Source organism: Zychaea mexicana, assembly GCF_025766255.1.
Source record: "Zychaea mexicana strain RSA 1403 chromosome Unknown BDB00scaffold_67, whole genome shotgun sequence".
NCBI lineage: Eukaryota > Fungi > Mucoromycota > Mucoromycetes > Mucorales > Lichtheimiaceae > Zychaea > Zychaea mexicana.
In genome coordinates, this window is record NW_026516730.1 from 148449 (window position 1) to 174528 (window position 26080).

The following is a 26080-nucleotide window of genomic DNA, read 5'->3' on the forward strand; positions in this document are numbered from 1 at the left end:
GTCATTGCTGACCGAATGGCTGGCTACCTCTGAATCCTTCGTGACCAACAAGCGTATTGATTCATGGATATCTAACCTATAGATCTCTGACTTTCTAATTGGCGCTGCTTCGACCTACAACTGAACTTTGGCTGGGGAAAGTCGTGCGATGTAATCGGTTGTTGCTATGAAAACAAGGAATTCGATGACGTATGTATATTTGCGCATGTACATTGAAGCCAGCGTTGTGAAGCAACTCAAATCTGGGCTAATATGCAACTTTGCTAGCATGAAAAGTGTTGGAGTAAGTGACATTACAGGGTTGCTTTCCAGATAAGCAGCAGTTCTACTCGATGTTTCTAAGAATAGAATTTTAAAGGAAGCAATAGTACGAACTATTACATAATTTTATAAGAAGAATTACAGCAAAGTTTATACTTACGATTGTTTAAATAGCAAGGCAAAAGAAGCAAAGAAAAATAGAGCCGGTGATACCTCGAATGATTCTACAGCCATTGCAGGATGTATACGTACAGGGACAGCAAATTAGTGTATGTAATACACAGTGCTGGGTCAGCATGATGACGATCTCATCAGTCCGATGTTTTTCATGTTGTCTGTAATACACAAACCTCACCTTTCCGCCTACCATGGTAAGGCCGTCTACAGTGGTCCCCCGATTTTCGCAACAGTGGAAAGTGCCAGAAATTGTTGCAGAAATCGAAGATTTGCAAAGACCGGGCGACTACATTTCTTTGTTTACCGTAGCTCAAGTCAGATGCTATACTGTACACTGGACTGTTCACAGATACAGTAAACACAAATGCATGTTTTAGCAAAGAAATCTAAATATAAAAGTCCAGATGTTTCAATGAAAGCAATAAACCTTTGCCTTTTGTGTTTTTGAGTATCCGTCTATTTCTTTTTCACTTAATGGCTGAAATATTCAACAAGCTAACAGCAGAGCAAGAAGATAGAATTTGGGAGGAGCATTCAGGCGTAATAGCCAGCAGTTTGAAGGAGTTGGTTAACTAGTTATCCGAACATCCCTGTCCCCGCCCGCTCCACATTCTCACGAGTCTTGAAAAGAAGACGTTTAGGTCCCTTTGCTTGTGATCGCTCTATCAGAACAGCCCAGTGTATGCTGTACGTATATACGTTACTTCTCATAAAAAATGAATAATAACACCTATCAAATGTGATCTTCTACGTTGTGCATACATATAGGATATCAAATATTAGTGTGTACAAATCATAATATTTTACATAGTTTACTTCTATGCTTACACACAAAGGACCCGGTTACATGCAACATCCATCAACTGACTTTGACGTTGCGCATTATAACTTAAGCATGAAAAATACCTCGACAAGATGCAATGGAACAAAAACAGGTTTGCAAGTTGCATATTGCGGAAAAACTAAGTTTTTAGTGACAGGACCGGACTGATTGTTGCAGAAATCGCAGCATTTGCGAAAGGTAGGGGTGCAAAAAGCGGGGGACCGCTGTATGCTATTAGGCAGACCATTGATCTTGGACCTGAGGTGTTGTTTGTAACGCAATTTTTACATTCGAATTAAACGTAGAAAAGTAAGCTCTGCTCCAACATATCCTATTTTAGAAATACACGTTTTTGCGCCCGATGTATTATCATACTCGGTAGACGAGCTAAGATTGTAGACTATCTTGAGTATCGGTGGCGATAACGGAGGCAGGAAAGCATGCCTATACCCATGATAGGCATTGTTCTGTGTTACCTCACCCATAGGATTTTCATTACTTTGAAATCTTCATAAATACACGCATTTCTTTCGTTCTCTTTTTTTTATGATGCGAGGCTGGTTGCGCATATTTTTGACGACGGTTGTTTTCTGTGCAAAGTGCATACATTAACTCTGTTTTGAAATTATTGTATGAAAGGGTGATCTTCTTTGCTCATCTGTGAAATAAACAAGCCTCTACTATCGCGATTATTTGTATTGCGAGCAGGATGATAAAGATTAACATAAGCAGGTCAAACTTCACAAATTCAGCATTATCAACTGTTCTCTTGTCACTGTAATCGAGCTCAAGTTAGAGCCGTTATCAAAAACGTGCTGTCACTTGATTAAATCCATCACTGCTTCTGCTAGATATATTTCTATTTTGCCTGTTGCTGCTGGGTACACACCGCCTAATTTATCCACGAGACGTTCTCTTATCAGTGGTTGATGTGTGAAAAGAGACATCAACAAAAAGAGAGAAGAGAAAAGGCAGATAAGCGTCATTGACAAGGCGTCTGCTTTAGAAAAAGCCCTGCATAATATATAAATATTCAATCCATATAACTTCTCCTTTTGTCTACCTTACCCTTGCACCCTCCTTTTCCCTCTTCCATCCAAATAAAATGTCTGCAACACCAGAAAAAACTGAAAGCTGGGACGTTGCAATGGAATCATCCTCCTTGGACAGCGATGCTCATCTACGACATCAGCAATTGCTTGCACAAGAGCCCGCTTCGGGCTTAATATTTACTGGCCTACCGTGGCTGCACCACGAAGATGGCTGGAAGGCTGGTTTAAAAGATGTTTTGGTCAACTACTTCCCTCGGTATAAATTGAAGCGATCAGGTACCTCCTCTTTCCTGCTATTAGCACTCCTAGTATTCAAACAACGCTCGATGTGTTCATAAATCAACCATTATTATCGTCATATGATTAGGAACTGTATACATTGATGAGCGACCGACAGTTTTCCATACCATTGCCTATGGTATACAGCATGCGCTCGCTATGTTCAGTGGCACAATAGTTATCCGTATGTAAGAGTTGACTTTGCAGACGCCACATGCGTATAAGCGAGAAATTCTCAAATGACTTTTTTACTATTATGCAACAGCCATTGCTATGGGGTTCGATCCAAACAGTAAGTAAAAGCCGCATAATTAGCAGGATGCTCGATACGCATTACTAAGTAAATATTATCTTGAACTGCTTGCGCTGATCTTGTAGCTTCACTCTTCTTTTCTGGTATCTCGACTATCATTTTTTTCATATGCACGGGGGGTCGGGTACCCTCTTATCTCGGTAGTTCTGGCTCTGTTATCAGCGCGGTCCTTGCCGTTACAGGGTACAATTCGGCCACATCCACCACAGGCATGAATGAAAATATCCCAGTCGCTCAAGGCGGTATTATCGTCCTAGCACTGCTCTATATGTTCATCTCGTTGCTGGTCATCGTGTTTGGATACAAATGGGTGGAATTTCTTATGCCTCCGAGTACGTAAAGAAAGGCTTTAACCGTGATTATCAGCAACGAGTGGCTTGCTCACCCTCCATCACTGTCATCCACTTGTCTATAGTTGTTACCGGTGGTGTTGTCGCAGGTATCGGCCTCCATTTGGGCTACTCTGCGTTTAACCAGGCAACTGCAACACCATTCGACTTTTACATGGCTTTGACAACCGTATTGGCCATCATGTTGATTTCTGTCTATGCACCTCTTCCATCGCTCCGTCGGGTGTATGTATACACTACGTTTTTCAACTTTTAAGTGTGTTACCGAGTGAATTACTATCGTATCTCACAGTAATTAATGTAACTTGCCAATATCGCTTGTACCACTTTATGCAGATCAATTCTGCTAGGTTTGATTGTTGGCTATGTAATTCACATCATCTGTGGTGTCACTGGAGCTGGATATCCTGTCGATTTTTCTGATGTCTCTTCTGTTGCTTGGGTCCGAGGACCAATTATCTCTGGTCCTATTGTGTTTGACAAGGTAGCAATCAGTACTATTGCACCGATTGTTATTGTTATCGTAGCAGAAAATATGGGGTAAGACGACCAGTTTGTTTCAAGTCAGGTGTGAGATTACTGTATTCCTATTACCATTGTCTTGAATTTATATCATCTATTCCTCTATACTTATTAGCCATATTAAAGCCATCAGCTCGTTGACTGGAACGCCCATGGAAAAGTACCTAGGACGCGCCTATCTTGGCGATGCCATTTCAACACTGATGGCAGGATGCGTCGGCGCTTCACCTTTGACAACGTATGCAGAAAACATTGGTGTCTTGGTAAGTTTATACTGCTCTCCTCACAAATGCATGGTTCCATATCAATTAATTATTTTTCACCATTAACCTATGCGCATATTAGTCCGTAACACGCATCTACTCGCCAGTGGTAATCCTCGTCGCGGCAATTACTGCTATTATTGTGGGATTTATCTCCAAATTTGGTGCAGTAGTACGAAGCATTCCTGATGGCGTCTTTGGAGGAACAACTTTAGTTCTTTACTCTTTGATCGCCATAACTGGTATCCGAGTTTGGGTTATGAACAGAATCGACTTTTCAGGTATGCATTTGCTTTTAAATATGGGATCTCCAAGGTAGAGGCGAAAAATCTTACAATTGTTGGATTTTGTTCTATTTGGCATAAATTAGATCCTCGCAATGTCTTTGTTGGCGGTATTCCGCTTATTTTGGCAGCTGTTATGACGGAAAAGACACTCGTCATTAATGATTTTCAACTCGATGCAGTGGGGGCAAGCACTTTTGCTTCGATTATCCTTTACCAAGTATTGCGTGGTTATGATGGATATAAAGAATACTGCATGTGGATCAAGCGACAATACCGTTATTACAAGTATGGTAAAGAGGAACAGGATAATAACAATAGTGCACTTCCAGCAGTGCGAAACGATTCAATCGCAAGCTCTTCAGAACAACATGTAGCTGATGAAAAATAGTAATTAGAAAAGTCCTCTATACACCTCATACCTAGCCTCCTAATGAATCTATCTATATCACGCATTCACACACACGTTTATTCACACACTATTACAAAGCCGCTTGTATCATTTTTAAGCTTTTGTGTGACAATCACAAGTGATAATTTAATAACGCAACATGCTACTTTTCATTTTCCAGCGAATTGAGTGGCAACTGTAAAGTTTTGAATTGAGAGAGGGAGAAAACAAGTTTGAAAGAAATGGAAAAAGTACGAGAAGAAAAGAAAATAAAGGAAGAGAAAAATGAATCCAACAGAAGCTAAAGCAGGTGCAATATGTTACATCAGAAGAAGAAAAGACCGTTACAGCGAACTGATGCGCCTGAAAGAACGAAAAAAAGAGAGAGAAAGGGAATGTAATGATAAAGTTTCCATCAATGCTGAAATCCAATTAGACCAATGGCTTAGGAGTAAGATTCTAGACATATCAGCCAAGCGGTTAATGGACCATAATAACGACGGTAATAACCATGAATGCTTAAACCCACTAATTCTAATTCTCACTACTTACGCCACGGTTGTTATTGCCACGGAAACCGCCATATCGTCCGCCGCCACCACGCTGATAACCTCCACTACCACGGCCCCGGTAACCTCCACGACCACGGAAACCACGGTATCTCGGGCGATCCACAGATGCTTCGCCAAACGTTTCCAAGTTGAGTTTCCGTTCCTCTTGGAACTTGGCCCGACGATCAATTCTAGAAGGTTGCGTTAGAATTTAGCATAGCTTATCCCCTAGTTTCACATTTACTCTCCAACTGTTATACAAACATACCCATTTTGATCTTGCTCGCTGCGTTCCTTGGACTCGCAAGAAATGTTATCAAAAAAGCTCTTATCCTGATAGTTCAGAAAGAAAAGCATTAGCATCACATTTTACACAGTCTTCCAAATAAGCCATCCAAGAGCAATTTACCTTATCATAGAACGATTCGTCCGAGGGAGGAATGACCACTTCCTCATCTTCCTGTTGATCCTCCACGCTTTGCTGTTCCTCCTCCTCAACGGTCTTCTTAGTAACCGCCTTTGCCAACTCTTCCTTCTTAAACTTGGCGTTCGACGACTCAAAATCGAAATCAGACTTGGGGATTTCGATAGGTTGCTTGGCAGCATTGTTGTTGTTTGTGTTGTTATTGGTATTATTGTAGTCATGGCGACGCGCTCCTCCACCGCGACCAGTATTACCATAGTTGTTGTTGTTGTTGTTATTGTATCGGCGTTGGCGATTCTGCTGATGGTGTGCACGCTGGTCATCTTCCAACCCCTTTTCATCCTTGACGATCTCCAAGTTATCCAAGCTTTCTTCCAAAGCCTTGACAGCAGTTTCAGTTGAAACGTGCTCAGCATTCTTGGGCTCAACTTCCTTCTTTGGCTTCTCTGCAATTCCTGGTTGGTCTTCGCGGGCAGCAGCAATAGCAGCATTATGGGCTGAAGGTGGTCCGACCGGCGCGGCACTAGTTTGTTCAGCAGGCATACCAGGCATTGTGCGGTTTGAAAGAGGAGCTGAACCAAGTGGCGGTTGCTGTTGCTGTTGCTGTTGCTGTTGCTGCATAGCAGGGTTAATTGCTCCTCCCATAGGTGGAGGCATACCATACATTGGCGAACCCCAGTACTGTTGAGGGTGCTGTTGCTGCTGCATGGCTGGGTAAGGAGGCATCATGTAAGGATTCATAGCGGCATTGGCACCGTATCCCTTCATAACCGAGCTCTACATTCGATATATATTTTTTACAGTCAATACATAAGATGGAAAGGGGTGAGGAGGTTGTGTAGGTAGTAGAACAAGACCAACGACCAATAGGGGATTAAAATAATAGGTGTGCGTGTGCACGTAAGCAAACAAACTATTGAAACTGAAAGAACTAAACTTACCATAATTGCTGGATCGCTAGGCACGTTGGCCGGGGGTGGTGGTGGTGGTGCAGCTTTAGCAGGTGGTTCAAAGATTTTCAAGTCTTTAATGTCTGATCCACGAAACACGACGAATTCAAACACATTTTCAGAAGGTGGGATTTCTTCTTCAGGGTTGCCTCGTCGACCTTCAGTACCAAACGATCGCACTACGTAAGAAAAGCTCGGTGCGTCAGAATCATGTATAGAAGCGTTCACAAAAGTAAGAAAGTAGGATGTTTATGACAAGGGAGAAGGAGGAGAGATGGCTTGCTTGCTGACCTTGTTCTAACGCAACCGTGGATTCTTCCGTGTTCAAACTGTGGAGTGTACCCTCATACCGAATGTCGCTATTGCTCGTAAGCTGTAAAAAGTGTGTGTAAGTAATCGCACGCGTGGTGTGAATAGGTCGTGTTTAGAAATGGATACTTGCCGAAATCTTTGACCCAATGAAGTTTTGTCCGCTCATATTGGATTCTGAAAAGTTAAAGAGGGCAAAGTGTTGTTGTTGGGAGCACCTGTTCGCTATATATATGACGATGACGCCTATTGAATCTCAGATTTTATTTATCCCTTCTTTCTTGCGACCAATTAATGCTACTGCTCTTGATTGTATGAGCAAGCACACCCATAATTGCTTACTGTGAGACTTGAACAGCATACACCGTCACTCGGATAATTGATGTGTCATCAATGGAGGTTTCTTTCGTGTTGACGTGAGGATATTGTACTACCAAGACGCTGATGATATGGATTTGTGTAATAATTGCTACGATGCCCTGACCACCTTCCTTTATAGTTTCGAGCATTCCTGCTGGCTGACTAGTGACATTGATGCCAATATCCGGCATCAGCACTTTATAGACAGGCAGTTAGGCACTACCGATTCATATCTATATCACATCAATTGCATTCAGGTTAGCAAGATAATCTATTTAACCCTTTCGTTGATACTTTTATATACGAGAACATAATTCATGGGATCTTTAACAATCGCCTCACATTCAAACGCCTACTACAACGAGTTAAGCTCAAAAAGCCATCGACAGCCACAACAATTGACCGCTGTTGTATACATATATTGTTATGAAATGATCGATCGGCAGTTGTGTATCAAACCTTTGGTTCAAAGTGATACTATTACAGTGATCGAAAAATGATCGCTAGATGTCAAAAAATTCTTGCGCGCAAAATGTATGCGAACGAAGATATCAACATGGCCACCATTTCCGATAAAAACAAATATTTCACTCACTCCGAAGCGACTATGTTCTTTGCTTGAACTTCCCATATAAAAGCAAACAATGGTGTTTCTAACACGTTCGCGTCAGCTGCTCAACTTGACAGCTCGTAATGCCTGTCGATCTCAACGATGGTACACGACTCCACATAACAAAGAACCATATTCCCCGTTAGCAAAGCATCTACGCGATTCTATTAAAGTACGGGGATAAATAGGAAAGCGATCGCTCAGGGCGATCTCTCCAATTTACTGTATGCAACACCATTGTTAACTTTGATTCTAGGTTACGGGTCCAATAACAACAGCACACTATATGCGTCAAGTCCTCGTGAATCCGTTAAGTGGATATTATATGGATAAAGATGTGTTTGGTACCCAAGGTGATTTCATTACGTCGCCCGAGATCAGTCAGTTGTTTGGTGAGGTAAATAGTAGCATGAAATTATTTTAGAAAAACGCTGTTAAACAAAACGTGCCACACATATAGATGACTGGTATTTGGTACTTGACAGAATGGATGCGACTCGGCAAACCCAAGAAAACTCAACTCGTAGAGCTTGGACCTGGGCGCGGAACACTGATGAGTGATATGCTACGCGTAAAGTATCTTGTATAACATCGAAGCTTTTCAAAGAAATGGAAAGATCTCTCTAACTCTTCATATTTTGACATACAGACATTGGCACAGTTTCCATATTTCTACGAGACCATCACAGGGATTCATTTAGTAGAGGCTAGTCCTGGATTGCGAAAAATACAGCGGTCTGCATTGACCAAAAACGCGGATGATGTGGAGGGAAACGTAGAAAAGGCCACCCGGGCGGATGGCATTGATGTCTTTTGGCATGATGGTGTTGAAGTAGTTCCAGAAGGATGGTCGTGCATTATGGCGCATGAATTTTTCGATGCTTTGGCCGTACACAGTTTCGAGGTACGGCAATTTTTTGCACTGAATTCTTCGTCATCACTTGTACACATCAAATTTTGAAAATTCTCCAATCTATATTCATATAGAAAACCAAAGATGGGTGGAGGGAACTATTGGTCGATTTTGATGATACAGATGAAACGTAAGGCTCTTTTCAAATCACGAAGAAATGGCACCATCTAATTTGGATTGTAGAGAGCATAATTTCCGGATAGTGCTGGCACCTAACCCAACTACAGCAAGCAAAGCATTCATGGATGAAAACACGCTGTATGCAGAATATAAGGTTGGAGATCGAGTTGAGCTCTCTCCTGACTCTTGGTATACGAGCCAGAGCCTGGCTGACTTGATAAGCAGAGGAGGAGGCACTGGTTTAGTTATCGATTACGGTCAAGACTATGCCCAAGGCGACACACTCAGAGTATGTAGGAAATGGATTGGTTGATTTACAGTTTCTCTCAGTGGAGTGAGCTAACTACCGAGGTTGAATCGTAGGCTATCAAGAAGCACCAAATCGTCCATCCTATGAGCGATCCAGGCAGTGCCGATTTAAGTGTTGATGTAGATTTCGCTGCTTTGAAGCTTGCTATGGGCAGCAAATATCCTGGTAAGCTTGATAGCGATGAGTGGATGCCCTCGTTTTTCATCAGAATGATACAGCGCTGCTTACTAATGATTGTTTAACAGATATCACAACGCATGGCCCAGTAACCCAATCCAAATTTTTACAATCACTGGGCATCCAAACGCGACTGGAGATGCTTTTGAAGAACGCTAAGACATCAGAAAGCCGGACAAGTCTCGTCAAAGGTTTCCAACGTTTGCTTGACCCTGCTATGATGGGAAGAATCTACAAAGTGATGTCATTTGCAAAGGAAAATGATGCTACGAAAGAAAAGCCTGTTGGTTTCCAATGAGCTTTGTTGATATTTTAAAAAATCCATAACTTTTATATATAAATTGCAATGGCAACCTTTTAGTTCGCTACCATTGGCTGAAAAGGGCAACCCAGCCAATTTTTTCTGCTGAGACCCAAACAAGACCACAAGCCGGGGGAGTAATATCAGCTCGCGTCTTTCCTTCATAACCCTTAACCCTAACAGTAAAATGCTGAGAGCCTCAAGGCTGTACAAGGGCTCTGTCAACCGAGCATTCGCAGCCGCAAAGGTACAATTGCTTCGAAATGTGATGGTTCTTAGACTTAAACAAGTTAAATTCTGTCCATTTTCTATTGAAAAGTTTGGCAATTAATTTGTTTTATTGTGCTTGTTCCAGCGACATGCCAGCACAACCTCCAATACTACTGAAGTTCGCAAGGGCTCCATTGGTGGCAAGTTAGTTGGCGTCACAGTCGTCGGTGCAGCTACATACGGAGGCGCTGTCTACTATGCTACGACTGACAAAGCATTCCGCGACACATTCGTTTCATACGTTCCTGGTGGCAAGGAATCTGTCGAGTTTTTTGAAGATCTCAAAATAAACGAAGAGCTTACGAACTACCAAAAGCAAGCCACGACCTGGAAACAACAAGCCGAAGGATATGGCGCTAAAGCACAAGAGTACAGCAACCAAGCTCGCGACGCTGCTATGGGTGCATACGATTACGCCAACGACACATATCAGAAATTGGCCGGTCAAAAGGAAACACCTAAACTGCAGACATCATCACCTGTCAGTGCCATTGAAGAAGTAAAGGTTAAAGAAGAGGCACCTAAGAAAAAGGTCGAAATTCAGTCGGGTAAAGCCAGCGTTTCTACCGACAAAAAAGACTCGACACCTGTTGTCGAGGCTGCTATTGAAAAGCCTGCACCCATTGTCTTGAAGAGCATCAAGACCAACAATACGGTTGTCCGCGAACTGTCGACGCTGCTTAACGAGCTTGCTACGATCTTGAACGATACGGGCATGTCTAGCAAGGGTCGAGAGGTTATGAAGGAAGCTGAGGATCAGCTTGAAGCACTCAGCAAACGTTACAGCGAGTTGGATACGGAACAGGCTGCCGTCCTCAACTCGTTGGTGCTGTTGCAGCAAAAGAGCAAGCAGGTGGAAGCCGGCTTGGAAAAATACCGAAACGAAGCTGCAGATGTCCTTCAATCGTCACACGTCGAAACTGCTCGTCGTGTTGGTGCCAAGCAGACCGAGCTTGTCAAAGAGTTCGAGGAGGCTCGCACCGAAATGAAGAAAACGTTCGCTACCTTGTTGGCCAAGGAACTCGATTCACAAAAAACTCAATTAGACTCTGAACGTTCCCAGGCTCTTTTGCAACAGAGCGAAGAAATGAAGCGACGATTTATTCGCGAAGTCAAGTACCTTGTTGAAAAGGAACGCGCTAGCCGCTTAGGCAAACTCGAATTGATCAACGCTCGATTCACTGCTCTTGAAAAGCAATCTCTCGATAATGCCGCCAACTTGGACAGATCACGGCAGTCCCACTTGATGCGTGTCACGTTTGGCGCGCTTCACGACGTCATTACTCGCGTACACAAGGCATCCTTCGTCGACGAACTCGAGGCATTCAAGAACAGCGCCAAATATAATGAACTACTCCAGGTTGTCCTGTCATCTATCCCCCGCGAAGTTGCTGAGGAAGGTGTCGAGTCCATGGGCGACTTGACAACACGCTTTGAAATTGTTGCAGACGAAGTCCGACGCGTTGCTCTCGTGCCTGAGGATGGTGGCTTTGGATCACATATCATTAGTATGATCTTGGCACACTTGATGTTCCGGAAGGAGGGTTTGGTCGAAGGCGGTGATGTCGAGGCTATCCTTGCACGATCAGGCTATCACTTGAAGAACGGCGACCTGGAAGACGCAGCGCGTGAACTTAACCAATTGAAGGGTTGGCCGAAGCGATTGGCACAAGACTGGATCCTAGCTGCTCGACGCCACTTGGAAATTCAACAAGTATTAGAGGTAATGTAGCAAAGTGACAATAGCTTAAAGTCATCCGTTTATTGTATACGGTTTGTACTGACTGAAAGAAAAAACTTATATGTGTAGGTTGCGGAAACACAAACTATCTTGAACAGCTTATTGGAAGCTTAGAACTAAAACAACATCTCAAAAATAAAAACGCATCTGATTCATAAAAAAAGCAGGAAAAAAAAGAGAAGACTGTCTACACATTAGAGCAGCAGCGGAATCCGGCGAAGACGTAAGGGTAACCAGCTTGATACCAGTTTCTAACAGACCAGCGCTCAGCAATGCGAGGATGAGTTGCCCAGCTACCACCGAGGACAACATGATGCTTGCCATCAAAAAAGTCGGCCGAAAAACCAGGATACAATTTGGACGGCTTAAATCCAGGATAGCGGTCCAGGGTCGTTGCTGTCCACTCCCAAACGTCGCCTAGCGTATGCACTTGGTCATTGGACACGTCTGTCGGATGCCACTGCTGGAACCCAATGTTTGGTATCTTCTTGTTGCTGCTGTTGCTCATACACTCTCTAAAGCGTAGCATTTCTGCTTCTGTCGGCAAACGCATACGACGATGCTCAGCGTACTTGCTACCTTGGTAATAGTTGACCTGAACAGGCCAGTTGATCGAATCGTCAAAGGAACACGTGCCGAACGACGTACGCACGCCGATACCACCATCATCCATGCGTACCCACGATACTGGCCAGTCGTCGCTGCTGATTTCCTTTAGAAATGCAAGATATTCGCCATTAGTCACCGGTCTGCTTTGGATGGAAAACGCGTCAACGTGTGCCTGACGTTTCGGATGTTCGTTATCCCATCCAAACTCGACAGGCTCGTCTGAAGCATTGAAATCGGCGTCCTCGTCGTCGTCATGGCCTATAGTGACATCTGCTTCAGGTACAGAAATGAGTGGTGCTGCATCGAGACATCTCGGTTGAGACTTGCGTGCTGAAGCATAAAGCTCTGATTTTGCTGCCATTTTCCAAGGAACTGTGGCCACGCTTGCTGGTGGAAGGATATTGGGGCTCTGAATAAGCATATACAGGAGCGTTTCGAGGTGCATTGCCTCATGCTCAAAGCACATCCACACCACACGCGCTGCGCGTCTGCGCTGTTGCCTTTTCGATGCGCTGTAGTCTTCGGCCTCCCATTCGAGCAGCAAGCTTTGGAGGCGATTGCGGACCTTCTGCTGATATAGCAAGATGGATTGGCTGGACGGCCAATCTTCATCCCGTGTTGGCACCTTCGAATGTGGGTTGCACCGCGTAGGATCTTCCATATCGGGGTCAATACCGCGTTCGAAAATTTTCAAGAAGTTTGTCGGCTCGGTATAACTTGCTCCGTCCACATTACTTCGCGTAAGCAGCATGTCGAGAAATACCGGAATATGTCCAAGATAGAAAATGAACGGGTGGCGTAAGGCAATTGGACGTTCAAATAACATAGTTTGTTGATCCATCATGGTGTTGGTGACGGTATCCCAGGATCGCCAGAGCTGCTGCCATTCATGGAGCGAAGGCACATACTCCGGCCAGTGCGCGCTTCCAACGATATGTGCCAGGCTTGCTGAGCTTCCCTCCTTGTCTGCATGAAAATATTCTGTAGTGTAATCAGCCATGCAGGACACGCAGTTGGCATCCTGCTCAGTGCGCTTTGCGGTGCGTGTGGGATAGAGCGTCTCGCGGGCACCCGACCTGTCGCAATCGAACTTGAACGCTCGACACTCGGCTAAGACTAACACATACGGTGTTTCCTTGTTTGACCAATCTTCGGCTTTGTCCAACTGTGCAGCGCTTAGCATATGGGTAATTTCCTCGTCCGAATATTTGTACGAGTATTCGACATGAATGAGCTCATCTTTTTCTACTGGAATGCGCAGCTGATCGCCTGCGCGACGCTGATAGGTCAGCACGATATTCTCACGCGCCCTGTAATGTGCGACGTGTCGACCAAGATCCGACTGGTAGCGAGAGTCGTAATCAAACTTGGAACGGTCAAAGAGTGTTTGACTCAAAATGACATTGATGTGGTCCAGACCGTTCATGATAAATTCCCTGGTAGTGCCAAGTGAGTCGTCGTAGGCAGTTTTGATTTTGGCTGGATCCTTGCGCTTGTCCAAGCCAACCAAGAGGAAATCTCCGGGTTGCAGACACATTTGTTGGAGGCGGTGGAGAAACATGGCTGACTCGCGTCTGTTTTGGTTGCCAATAGAGCTTCCCAACCAAAGGATCATTTTGTGTATAGGAGGATCGGCAGAAGCAAATTGTTGGCTCAACCATGGAATACCTTGATCGTATGTTCCTAGTAGACCCATGAGGCGAACATAAGTGAAGTCGCCAAGAGAGCCTAACGACCGTTCCAGCTCATGTTGGTCCAGGTCCAGGGCATAGTAGGTAACTTTGAGCTTTTGTCGCTCGATAGCTTCGAGAATCAATGACGTTTTGCGGAGTGATCTGGAGTTGGAATAAGAAAAAACAGTTTCATCATCGTGAGCTTATGTGATTTAATGCAAATTTAAGCGCCATTACGCATAGTGTATCTACAGAATGCATACCCTGCCCCAAGTTCAATAATCACACTGCCATCGTGTAATCGGGCTGCAAGCTGATCAGCCCGCTCTTTTAATATCCCCATTTCTGCATTCGTGAGATAATAGTCGTCTAAATGTGTAATTTCATCAAATAGTTGCAATCCACGCGTGTCGTACAGAACAAAGGTTGGAATGGACTTGCTCCCGGCCGGTTTATCCAGGGATTCTAAAATAGTGTCTACAAGGTCGTCACCGTTGAAAGCATCTAATGAATGGTCAGTCGATGCTGGAGGCGTGGGGGGCTTCTTGCGAATGTCTTCATCGTTGCTAGGGCCAGGGTACTCTTGGTGCGCGGGTAGTTTTAATGCTTCCGTGGAAATAGGAGCACGGATGTCAAGAATCTGGTATGCAGCTGCGGGTGGTGTATTCATTTAGAAAAAGAAAAAGAGGTGCAAAAGATAGAAAAATTAAGCGAACGCGTCGGTTTTGTCAACAACCCAACAAAAAATAAGAAGGTAACTCAAAAGTCAGGGTGCATGCGTCATTGCAACAAGCAGTTCTCACCAGCTTTTTATATATGTTGTAACGTGATATTAACTATAAAGAGCTGAAGGAATGGTCACTGTTCTTTGTGCAGAGTATAGCCATATCCGAATCACCCAAGTTCATTAGTACTGATGATCGACCGGCTTCATATAGAGAATGCACTAAACTGAATGCGGCAACGAATGTTTCCAAATACTAAATGCACAGATGCACGTGTTCTTGCCCACCTTTAGAGTGGTACTATGGCGCAACAAACAACAGCACTTTAGAGTGTCACATGCGCACGGTGCGCACCGTTACGTTATTGCCCTATGGAACTGTTTGAAAACGGTTACGTATTCGGCAATATTGCGCGCAACACTATTGTCTTGACGCATAAGCATTTTAAAAATGTAAACAGTTAAACTACTCTTCACTTCTTTCAAAAAGCAACTCTTTTTGCATAATTTAAGCTTTAACAATGAACTAGAAGATTTCATTTAGAACCACCGTGATTGAGGAACAGCGTCATCCAGTAGCTAGCATGTATAACAATAAGGTGGTACTATGTACATATGTAGTATATATCACTTCGACCCGAAAACAATACATTAGTTTGTTTATCAAACAGATTCGATTTTTTCTCTTCACTGACACACTCTCTAGAAAAAAATGATAAAAAAGCTGTCTACTGTTTTAACATATGTGTAGTGGTCACGTTTATGTTAATTCTACTATTTCATGTCATGCCAGGTTTTCTGCCCCTCCCAACATCAATCATTCATAACTTAAAAGCCCCCAAGCAAAAAGAAATTCATAAATCAAATTAGTGTACTAAAAGTCAGTCATATACATAAGCAAACACAAATGTATTGGCGTGAGAGCGTGATGGTTGGATAGAAAATAGCCGTGTGGCACAAGATGTACACAGAGTACTGTTGCATATGTAATCGGATGATTATTATTGGCTCACTTTACTGATGATAGCAGATGAAGATAATGATAGCAATGCATTACTTTATTTTATAGTACGGCAGAAGCATAACCATTTATAGTCGGAAAATTATCATCGATCATATGATGCCCCCTTCAAGTACGGCCGTATGCACGTACAACAGTGCAGAAAATTGGATAAATGATTGATTGACAGAGTACTGCAAGAACACAGGTACCCGCTCCAATGCGAGCCTTGGCGTGATTACTGACAAGCAACTTTCGAGGTCTTTGTGCCTTACAAGTACGCACAACTTTACCTCGTCTAAATGTATCAGCTCTTTACGTAGACGCAAGCAATTTCAATGTATGTTGCTAGAGTCTCTTATACCTAAGAAATACATTGTATGCCTGATATGTACAATGACTTAACGTATCATATCAGCTGCTGTGCCCAACATACTACTTTTATTTGTTCGACCTTAATATTTGCATTAGATGTTATACAAGCCACAAGAAGTTTCAATGTTCAATTCTAGGGACCAGTGCGTTGAAGAAGACATATCCATATAATTTTTACGCTACCACCATTCCAGTTTTTGCACTTTTTCAAAAGGCTGCTACTCCTTTTATATTGATGTAAATTCTACTATGTTGATAGATACATCAATTAATATACATACATAAACCGTTTAAGCTTGGATATGTGATATATATAAATTATAGCTTTGGTTGTAGGGTTTTTATCTATGTTATAACTATGTAAACAACGATAATAATACTTTTGTACAAAAAAAAAAGACCCGCCAGCAGACAGGAAACTGGTTAAATCTTTTCAGAAGTCACTACGGCACGCTGTTCATTGGGCACCTCAGTATGTGAACCCGTCTTGTAAATGTCTTGTCGGATATCACCCTTGTTGGTTTCATTTTGACATCTTTCATCCACTGTGTCCTGGTATTTGACATCATCAATATTGTTCTCGCCTATATACGCGCTTAGATATGAGTAATCATAGACGTGTACGCATAAATCTCGACAGCTATAAAAATACAAACCATCGGCAGTATCCTGGTTTCTGTGGAAATGGCGATCAATGGCTTCATCCAAACCGAAGCTTTTCATAGGCAGAGTAAACGCAAACGCAAAGATGGTCAGACAGACAGCGACGATGGAAAGAATTTTTTGTGCGTTTCCATACGCAACAACAGCACCAGTGTACTGATCCTCAGGCATCTCGAAGACGTACAAGTAGCTACCAGCTGCTTTCTGAAGATCGAATTCACCAGGGACGTGCTTTGAAAGCTCGTCAGGAAGAATATTATTCCAGACAGCACCCGAAATTGTAGAACCAACAGCTCCGCCGATTGTGCCCAACGCTACATGTAGTTAAATAGTGTTGGTTATTGGATATTATGTCAAAGTGTATATTGCGAATCATATAACAATAAAATAAAGAAGTGAAAACATGAAATAGATACCTTGGAAAAGAGCGGTGACCATAGCAAGATCTAACATAAAGTACCGTTACAAGTGCAAATATGTAAGTCCGAGTATTCACACGTAATATAAAGCACATACTTCTTTGCAGGTTTTTAGAACTAACCGTTATGAGGCACAGCAGATTGTAAAGCGACTATAATTGGAATATCGATTGCACCTGCACCTATACCTGGCGGTAGTAAAAATTAGCAAACTGAGAGAATTATTGTAGAATAATGGCAATATATAATAACGTTATGCTTTCTGCGTACCCGAAATAACTTGAGTCATCACCATGAAGCCATCAGGCTGGTCAGGCTGTCTTGCTGGAATCATCAACCCTACACCGAGAATAAACAAGGCCATACCACCCCATACAAACGGACGCCAGACCTTTTTTAATTTATTATTAGTATTTTGCGTATCAGTTGATTATTGGCATTTACGCTAGTAACTTGTGTATGTATATACCTTGGTTTTCATCATTAAGAAACCAACAATAGGCTGGGTAATGGTATAGGCTACACGATAGCCATTCCGAATATAGGTCGCACGAGTAATACTGGCTCTACGTGTTACTTGGATAAACGAGAAAAAGTATGTCCAGTTGAGCGATGAAACGAGCGTGATAATGGCAGCAGCAATTGCACCATACAGAGGAGTTCGATTTGGCCAACGGTTACTTGGGATCAAAGGTTGAGAGGCGAACTTTAATTCCCAAACCGCAAACAGAATCCATGCGCCAACACCACCGCACAATGTGCCCAAAGTCTTTGCTTGTAAAATTGTAGAAGAATTAAGATGATGGTTTCAGAAATACTTTTTTTTTTCATTTCTTACATACCAGTAGCCCATCCACCCCAAACTGATTTGGAGAGATTGAAAGGTAATAGTGTCATAGCAAGTGCACCAACAAGGAGAGTACAACCAACAATATCGATAAGCACCAAGCATTTCTTTACAAATTCAAAAATGCTGGGACGTTGACCTTCGTGTTCCCGTCGTTCTTGCTTGTATTCCAACCACATGGAATGCTTGCGCATTCTCATTTGCAGTTTCCATGCAATTACCATAAATGGTATTTCACAGACAAGTAGGACAAAAGGAAGATGACCATATGCCCAGCGCCAGTTGTTTTGCTTTTTGACCAATTCCTCGACCACAAGCGGTGGCACGAAGAAATTGATTAATAATGGGACTTGGTAAAGACCGTGAAATAAACCTCGATTGAGCTTGCTAGTCATGTCTACGTGAATAATTATGTACGGCATTTGCAAATGTATGTATGTATATAAGATTTATGTGATATTTCGCTAACTGCGCTTTTTACTATGACAAACCTCCAATAAGTGCGAAGCCCATGATACGAAGGCCAACATCACCAATCGAGCTAATAACTCTGCCTCCCTATATACGTAATTGTAGTTTCAATAGACATCTAGTTAATAATTGACGTGTGTATTCATGTTGTGTATGATGTATGAAACCTCAAGAATAGTTTTACTCTACCACAATCGTATCAAAGTTTTGCGCTAGAGCGAGAATAACAAACGAAACAATATGGAACACAGCCGAGAACGAGTAAACTTCGGTTCTTCCCAAAAGATCTGACAGTCTTGAAAAGACCGGAAACAGCACCACCCGTATAATTGAGGTTGTAACGCTGATGACACTGACGAGATTCATCGAATTAAATACGGAAGCCACCGTTGTTGTTGCGGAATTTGTAGTGTAGCCTTCCCAACCGCTACCGAAATTCATTAGCAGTAAACTGGACAAGTAAAAAGAAATATATAAGCAAAGCTAAATATACGTGCGGATTTACGGAAGGACCTTGATACAAGGTTACTACGTACATACCCGCCAAACATTATAGCGAGATCCCATCGACTACGCAAGAGCTGAATTAGCTCAATCTTCTTAACGCCGGGCAAAGTTCGATCTGAGTCGATCATGTTCGGCTAATAGAATGATATGAAGAACAGAGGGGAGTAAAGAGCTCGATGCAGCTGGTTGCGGTAGTATGTAGCTCAAGTATTTATACGTAACCATTGCTATGTAGTATGATACTTATTAGCAATGGAAAGGAGATTGAAAATATAAAAGACTTTTTCGATCTGATAACAACAAAGCATAGTAATCCGAATGTGTGGACTTAAAACGGATTCATGTGCTACAGATCATCTGCTCTTAAATCCTGTTTGTAACACTTGAAAGAAAACACCAAACACGCAGGGATCGTTCTACCGCTTTTGGAAACCATCGTGATCTATCGTGAATCAAGTCGACTGTAGTCTAAACATCAGAGTACTTGTGTACACCTATTTGTGCATTATATACTTCTCAGGTGTATAAGGAGGCTAAGAGAAAAATTTGATGCCGACTGTTCGTCTAATGAGAGTTTCTAGTGTGTTTCATGTTTAAGTGAATAAAATTTCGATGGAAAGTACAAAGTCGCGGAAAAATGTCAATTTCATTTTCAACTCATACCGACGTTCAGGTACAACAATACTAAACACGTAAAAGACGGATAGAAGCATGCAGCACCATAAAAACGTCATATGATTACTTGCGCAATCGATCAATTACTCTCATTGTACCTCTTGTGTATTTTGCTTCCTCGATAAACTGGTCGAGATTGAAGTTCAATAAGATGAAAGATCTTTTTCTCAATGAAGGCGGCTTTGAAGAACGTAATTGTCATTTGCAGAGTTTCATAATCTTGAGAAAAGGTGTGAAAAATTAGATTTAATAGAATAGATTGATATCAAACACTTAAGACGTCTGTGTTTCTTCTCGATCTTCGGGTAAATTTGTGGATGCTCATTTTTACTTCGTTTGTTCCCGGTACTGTGGTCGGGCAATAATTCCCTCTTTGGTCAGTCAGATAACGTTAGTTAGCTCATCCTGTTGACTACTTTCATTTTTCCTCACCAAATCCGGGGGGTTATTTGCGCGACGCGATGTAGGTACAGTTGCTGCTCCACCCATTACCTTCTTTTCTCGTGTTAAATTTGTCTCATATAAATTGCTACAAGGATTGATTAAGTGGTGAAACTTTTTATATGCAAGTTACTTACGTTGATGGACATTTAAATCTATACAAGTCATCATCGAATGACATTGTACTGTGGTGAAAATGGCGTTGGGTGTACTGTACATAGTTACACGAGCCCGGAAGAATGGCGTTACATGTCAAAATGTCGATTTTCGGGATCAAAATCTTAATTTCGGCGACGATCCCGGTGAGCGGCAATTTTGGTGGATCTCCCAAAAACGGTGATGGTGTGTATGCACTGTAATAGCAATTATGAAGGGCAAAATGGAAAAAAGTCCAGAACGTTTGAGAATACGTTTTTAATTTTGATCTATGAAATAGATAATAGAACTACTTTGAATGAGTGGAAAGCGAATTCGTTAAGAAGAAGGGATTGGAGACAAATGAACAAAGATAGAATGATTAACGACTTGGCAAGGGGAGATGCGGGAGAATGCATATGTACATCACGATGAATGATAGATGGAGTGCAATGTTCGAGGGTGAGGAATCCAAGGGTAAACTTTACCGACCGTCCGAAACAGTCCATGGAACAAGCCTCCTCTGGTATTTGGTGCCAATAGTCGTTTTATTCGGGTTCTCCTGCTCATCCTGCTTGGCTACTAGGTCATTACCAGCAGATCGAACAGTCCAAGCACTTGGATCACTGATTGCGGCACTGAAGGTGGGCGGAGACAAATTTCCGCGAAGCGATCTGAAAGGCAGATCCGTTGACCGTACATACCAAGATTGATGACGGTCACATACCATATCATCGTCATCGTCCTTGTTGCTGCTTGCCGTTTTCTTGGTATGTTTAATGGGTGATGAGTCGGACGATGAATCCCTTGAATCGTCGCTGTCTTTTCGCTTTCCTAGGACGCTGCCCTCCAGCGTTTGGGTTGGTTCTTCCACATCCTTCTTCTTCGGCAACACCTGTTCAAGTTTTTCTGCTGAACTGGCTTGCTTCGTGCTGTCTTGGACATTTTTTGAGTTGTTCGGTGATGGAGATGAAGAGACCGATTCTCGCGCATAGAAAAGCATATACGCCTGCTGGGAAAGAACTTCCTTCAACGAAGCTTTTTCGACCTGCATACAGAGTACATGGTAAGGACATCTCACGCTTCATATAAAGTATGAAATGAAAACAAAGTGAGCTTACCATTTCATCATCCATCTGGTACCACTGTCCATCCGAATTCTTTACATAAGCGTAGTAATGTCCAGAGTTGCAACTGCCACCCAAATGCACTAATACACCATACAATCGATATTTCGATTTGCCTTGGATCTTTTTCCTCTCCTCAGCACTGACGTACGGTGCCATGTCAAGCACTTCCGGATATTGTATCCGATCCGAAACTTTTCGCATATATCCACGTTGCAAATCAAAAGTGAACCGCTTCAAATGAACGGCCAGCATCATTGGTAGATCGCGTATAGTCACTTGCTTGCCAGCATTGACTTTCTGGTTGCAACTGATATATGCATAGGCGAGAAGGGAAAAGAGAAACACTGATTTAATAAAGTCATTCAATACCAGAAACATCAACATCTCACACAAGAACGAACCTTTCACAATTGTATTTGCTATCTGGATCCCGGCCACCAATCAGATCCGCCTTTACGAAATTGCTTAATGCCTTATCCAAAGACGATGCGCGATGGATGTCGACACTTAGATCAAGAAATGCTTCGTATGTATTGGATTTTGCTTGACAGCTGTGACAGCGGACTTGGGATTGGACACGACCTCCAAAGATGCCATGTAGCATAGTTGATTCCTCCACCTTGGGACTCACTTTGCTGGTAATATATTAATCGTCAATCCTCAAACATTAGCTTATGCTCTACCAGGGCAACCCTTTTATACACCCCTCACTTACCCTAATCCATTCAGTAACGATTTTTGGAATGCAGTAAACAAAAACATTAAAAATTCGTGCGAATCTTCCTGTCGACGCAGTCTGAGTGTTCGAGAGAGAGCTACACCATGATGTTGAGTAAACTACTTTACCCGCTCCTATCCTTATCCGGTACAGAAGAAACATATACCTTGAAGGTTGGCAGTAAAGTACTTTGGTAATATTGCTGCCCCACGCACGCCGCCTTTAGCCTCTTTGAAAACTCGGTAGACGTGGGTTTCCATGGCACAAAGAGCACAATAGCCTGCCATCTTGCCTTTATAAGGGACATAACAATACCATTTCGATCTATCAATATCGCTGCTTTGATGTGTGTATGCTATATCACTTTCACACACACACACACACACACAGAGAGAGAGAGAGAGAGGGAAACCTTTGTCTCTGCTTACATTGCTTTTTATGGTTGGATGATAGTAGGTGCTGTGCAAGCGGTGGCGTGTACGTCAAACACTGCAAGACCGAATTTAAGAAACATGTGTTTTGGCCGTTTATGAGACCAGGACCCACTCGTTGTCCCGATACCCACCGTTGCTGCAGCCGATTCTTATCGAACAACGGTAATTTGACTTGGGAAACTTGATTGTTGGGCTGGGATCGGCCGCGATCATTCACTTGGTGCTTCGATTGTGGTGCTTTTCTGTGAATGTAATTATTTTTATTGTTATTGTTGTTGTTGTTGTTGTTGTTATAGTTGTTGCGACGGTAAGAATCGGAATTCGGTTTATTATGATTGTATGTACTGCTTTGTCGATCGTTCTTTTGTATCCGGTTGCGATCGAGGTTTGGTTTGTACTGGCGTTTATGATTATTTTTTGGGTGGAAGTTGAACGGTTTGGTCATGGCCGGCACTAAGTTATGGTCCCAAAAAAAAAAAAAGATTTTTTTTTCCTCGGAGACTGGCCTGCGGGTTCTGTAGTGGCAGAATCCAATTACGGTGTAAGAACGAGGTGCGGAGCAAGAGCGCTGATATTGTTGATTATAGGCACCACACACGCTTGTTTCTCAAGTGCCGTTGTCATGACTATTATTATTAGCCATGGATTTTTCCAAGGCCTGTAGAGACTGGAGAGATAACAGCGCTATCATCGCCTGTAGTTACAGATTGGTGATGATTCATAAGCTTGGCATGAATATATTAGTATTCTGATAAAAAGGCATCCTTGACCGGTGTTCTTTGTTAAATTTAGTGTACAGCATGTCGACAATTCAGCGCGAGATCTGGCAACCGTGAGTAGATATTCATAGCACGACTTGTAGAAAGTTGCTTTTAGGTCGACAATTAGTACAACATATCAGGAGTATATGTATATGGGTATGTGCTTGTCTGACAAGGGTACTCATGATCCACTATGTACTTTCCTGTTGTATGACCTATAAGTTAGCAGGCCAAAAAACGATTGTTTCGTTTACGTAACAGCAATGACAAGACTTCCAAGTCAATATAATGGCAAACCTAATACATATTCACTACCTTTTTCCTAACCAGGCAGTACATAGGTGACACTCCTTGTGGGGTAGAAACAGACACCAATGCACATTTGTAAGCAATCAGTGGACGCCTTCAAAAGTGGCAACTATCTTTGCATGTACCTATATGTTAGGATCAGAAGCAGCAGTGCAACGTATTATGTAATCTGCTTAGCATCTTATTACTATGTCTTGCGCTTCAAGATTCAGGAGATCGATAGTAGTAATAATGGAGCTCTTATAATACATATTTTTTGGGGTAATTTATGTTCTGATGTATGACCAATATGAAGGAGGATGGGGTATCATGGTAGTATCATATTATTATCTGGCGCTGTTATTAAGTAAATGCTATGGTGCGCGGTAGTTTGCAAATGCGCATGGAGGGGCAAAAGGATAATGAGAAAGGTAAAATAATCTATAATCAAAAGTGCGGATATGATGTGTCAAGGTAAAGAAGGAAAGTAAAAGACAGGTTAAACTGTTGCTGCAGGTTTTCGTCTGCCGCCTCCAAATATGGACCAGAATTGCCATGGTTTCCGTCGTGCTGCAGCCTCGCTCGCAGCCTTTGCTGCCTTCTTCTGTCCTTCCAATGCTGCTAGTTGATCCAGCCGTTCTTTTGCAGGCTGGTAATCTTCTGCTGCTGCCAGTTTGTAGTATTCTGAAGCTACCGCAGAGTTTTGAGGCCATCCTTCACCTTTGAAGAACCTGTTTCATAGTAATCTTAGTAATCTTTTTCCTTCTACATGGCAGTTCTAACTGTAAATCCCATTATTTCTTTGCTATTTACATTTCACCTAGCATGAATCGCGCATAGTTTTGTGGGGCATCTTGTTGACTGGCAGCCTTCTGATAGTATTCAAATGATCGCATAAGGTCTTTGGGTACACCTAACCCGGAACGATACATATCTCCCAAGCACGTTTGGCAGAATCCCAATCCAGAGGGCCATATATCGTCACCTTTCAGACACCATTCGTGCGCTTGTTCAAAGTCTCGCTTGATACGGGCGTTTGGAAGACCACCATAGTATACCCGTGACAGCGTTTCGATAGCAAGCGGGAATCCTTGTTCACCTGATTGAGTCAGCCAGAATATTGCCTGCCGAGCATCCTTTTTGTCGTGCAGCAAAATGTCTCCAACGATATACTGGCAGTACTGTTCACCCGTTGCCTCGGCGACCCGTCGTGCATAGCGATAGGCCTTCTCGCGGTCGCGCGGCACACCACCCTCTTCATTACCTTCATAATGTAGCCGTGCAAGGTCCGTGAGAGCTCGAGCATCGGATGCTGTTAAACGTCGCAGATTATTTTCCTCGACTTGGTCGCTCGCTGCTTCTTCGTACAAGGATAGACTCTCTTGGATATCATGAACTCCGGGATACTTGAACGCATCCCCAAGAATCGACGCCAGCTCCACACGAGCTCCGTTGTGTCCTGCGGATGCAGCTTTCTTCAAATACGCTACACCTTGCTCAACATCTCGTGGCAAGCCTACACCATCCAAGAGAACAAGGCCTACAAGATGACACATGGCTGGCGATCCCTCTTCCGCTCGTTTGAGAACTGTGTCGAAAAGATCGTCTTCCACTCCTTCAATGTAATTCGCCAGCGCGGATGATAATCGTCGATCAAAGACACTTCTCGCCCATATTTCTGCCTCCCGACTATCCTGGTGGAGCGCAGTAGTGTTTAAAAGAACCGTACTGAGTTTGATCTTTGCTTCAACGTCGCCCTAAAATAAGCGTTGCAGATACTCAGTAAAAGACTTGCTTGCTTGTTATTGCCGTTGTTTTCCCCCAACCCCAGCTTCACACCTTGTCTGCATATGAATATATGTATAGATTTCTTGCTTTCCCTTTCTGTCCATACCTTGGCGGCTCTAGTTCGAAGATACCTTAGCGCACACTGGGCTAATTCAGACTGATTCGTTCTGCCGTCATCGTATAACGGATGCACAAAGTTGGTACCGTTGATGAGCTCTACAGCTGTTTTGAGGTCAATCGAAGTATGTTAAAAAGTGCATTTCTTGAAGGACGATCAGCGTACCGGTCCATAGAAACAGTTCTGATGAAACGCCTTTTGCTGAGGCAAGTTGTTCGAAATCTGAATCCATTATGCTCCACAAGCCAGCTTAAAATAAGGGTTGAAAAATTATTCTCTTAAAAAATGTATTCGAGCTTGTGCTACCCCACACGCAGGTCCCGGTGTTGAAATGTCAAGTAACACGATCAAACCGAGTTCTTTTTTTGACAATACAGATAAAATGAAACACATGTGATTGCTTCACACTACCGTCATCATGCTATACCACGTCTGTACGTGCATATGCTTTTATATTTTGGGATGTGGAAGAGGAAGACGCTATTTTATTTTGGCTCGCTAAAAAAGAAACAGATCATAAGAGATAACGAGGAGCGCACACCAGTGCAATCAA

The 26080-nt window shown here is 42.9% G+C and overlaps 8 protein-coding genes across 8 annotated transcripts; 3 read left to right on the top strand and 5 right to left on the bottom strand.

Moving 5' to 3' along the window:
- Positions 1-1901: 1901 nt before the first annotated feature.
- On the top strand, positions 1902-4802 carry BDB00DRAFT_836503 (permease family-domain-containing protein). Its single transcript, XM_053124487.1, has 10 exons — positions 1902-2274; positions 2329-2589; positions 2681-2776; positions 2858-2884; positions 2971-3237; positions 3321-3480; positions 3592-3795; positions 3893-4040; positions 4123-4321; positions 4411-4802. Exons 2-10 carry the CDS (start codon positions 2367-2369, stop codon positions 4713-4715), a joined length of 1629 nt encoding a protein of 542 aa, XP_052976991.1. The 5' UTR covers positions 1902-2274; positions 2329-2366; the 3' UTR covers positions 4716-4802.
- A 1-nt stretch (position 4803) lies between these two features.
- Positions 4804-7164, bottom strand: BDB00DRAFT_836506 (Scd6-like Sm domain-containing protein). The gene is made up of 7 exons (XM_053124488.1): positions 7083-7164; positions 6932-7013; positions 6632-6819; positions 5676-6467; positions 5535-5599; positions 5268-5457; positions 4804-5174 (listed from the first exon to the last, which is right to left on the bottom strand). The coding sequence occupies exons 1-7, from the start codon at positions 7116-7118 to the stop codon at positions 5148-5150; spliced, it is 1380 nt and encodes a 459-aa protein (XP_052976992.1). The 5' UTR covers positions 7119-7164; the 3' UTR covers positions 4804-5147.
- A 1041-nt stretch (positions 7165-8205) lies between these two features.
- BDB00DRAFT_768388 (S-adenosyl-L-methionine-dependent methyltransferase) lies at positions 8206-9737 on the top strand (the record flags this gene model as incomplete). Its single annotated transcript, XM_053119736.1, has 7 exons — positions 8206-8316; positions 8380-8490; positions 8569-8823; positions 8907-8962; positions 9151-9241; positions 9316-9427; positions 9508-9737. 7 exons carry the CDS (start codon positions 8206-8208, stop codon positions 9735-9737), a joined length of 966 nt encoding a protein of 321 aa, XP_052976993.1.
- A 190-nt stretch (positions 9738-9927) lies between these two features.
- Positions 9928-11865, top strand: BDB00DRAFT_875059 (mitochondrial inner membrane protein Mitofilin; the record flags this gene model as incomplete). The annotated part of the gene is made up of 3 exons (XM_053127292.1): positions 9928-9987; positions 10096-11733; positions 11821-11865. 3 exons carry the CDS (start codon positions 9928-9930, stop codon positions 11863-11865), a joined length of 1743 nt encoding a protein of 580 aa, XP_052976994.1.
- Positions 11866-11938: 73 nt separating this feature from the next.
- On the bottom strand, positions 11939-14703 carry BDB00DRAFT_875060 (uncharacterized protein; the record flags this gene model as incomplete). Its single annotated transcript, XM_053127293.1, has 2 exons — positions 11939-14195; positions 14297-14703. 2 exons carry the CDS (start codon positions 14701-14703, stop codon positions 11939-11941), a joined length of 2664 nt encoding a protein of 887 aa, XP_052976995.1.
- A 1852-nt stretch (positions 14704-16555) lies between these two features.
- BDB00DRAFT_768368 (major facilitator superfamily domain-containing protein) lies at positions 16556-18898 on the bottom strand (the record flags this gene model as incomplete). Its single annotated transcript, XM_053119735.1, has 8 exons — positions 16556-17109; positions 17212-17241; positions 17337-17402; positions 17485-17605; positions 17684-17988; positions 18057-18458; positions 18553-18619; positions 18722-18898. 8 exons carry the CDS (start codon positions 18896-18898, stop codon positions 16556-16558), a joined length of 1722 nt encoding a protein of 573 aa, XP_052976996.1.
- Positions 18899-20546: 1648 nt separating this feature from the next.
- BDB00DRAFT_836515 (uncharacterized protein) lies at positions 20547-23063 on the bottom strand. Its single transcript, XM_053124489.1, has 6 exons — positions 22567-23063; positions 22305-22430; positions 22136-22235; positions 21822-22055; positions 21412-21727; positions 20547-21338 (listed from the first exon to the last, which is right to left on the bottom strand). The coding sequence occupies exons 1-6, from the start codon at positions 23015-23017 to the stop codon at positions 20775-20777; spliced, it is 1791 nt and encodes a 596-aa protein (XP_052976997.1). The 5' UTR covers positions 23018-23063; the 3' UTR covers positions 20547-20774.
- Positions 23064-23795: 732 nt separating this feature from the next.
- On the bottom strand, positions 23796-25869 carry BDB00DRAFT_836520 (uncharacterized protein). Its single transcript, XM_053124490.1, has 4 exons — positions 25693-25869; positions 25516-25631; positions 24435-25378; positions 23796-24352 (listed from the first exon to the last, which is right to left on the bottom strand). The coding sequence occupies exons 1-4, from the start codon at positions 25757-25759 to the stop codon at positions 24121-24123; spliced, it is 1359 nt and encodes a 452-aa protein (XP_052976998.1). The 5' UTR covers positions 25760-25869; the 3' UTR covers positions 23796-24120.
- Positions 25870-26080: the final 211 nt, after the last annotated feature.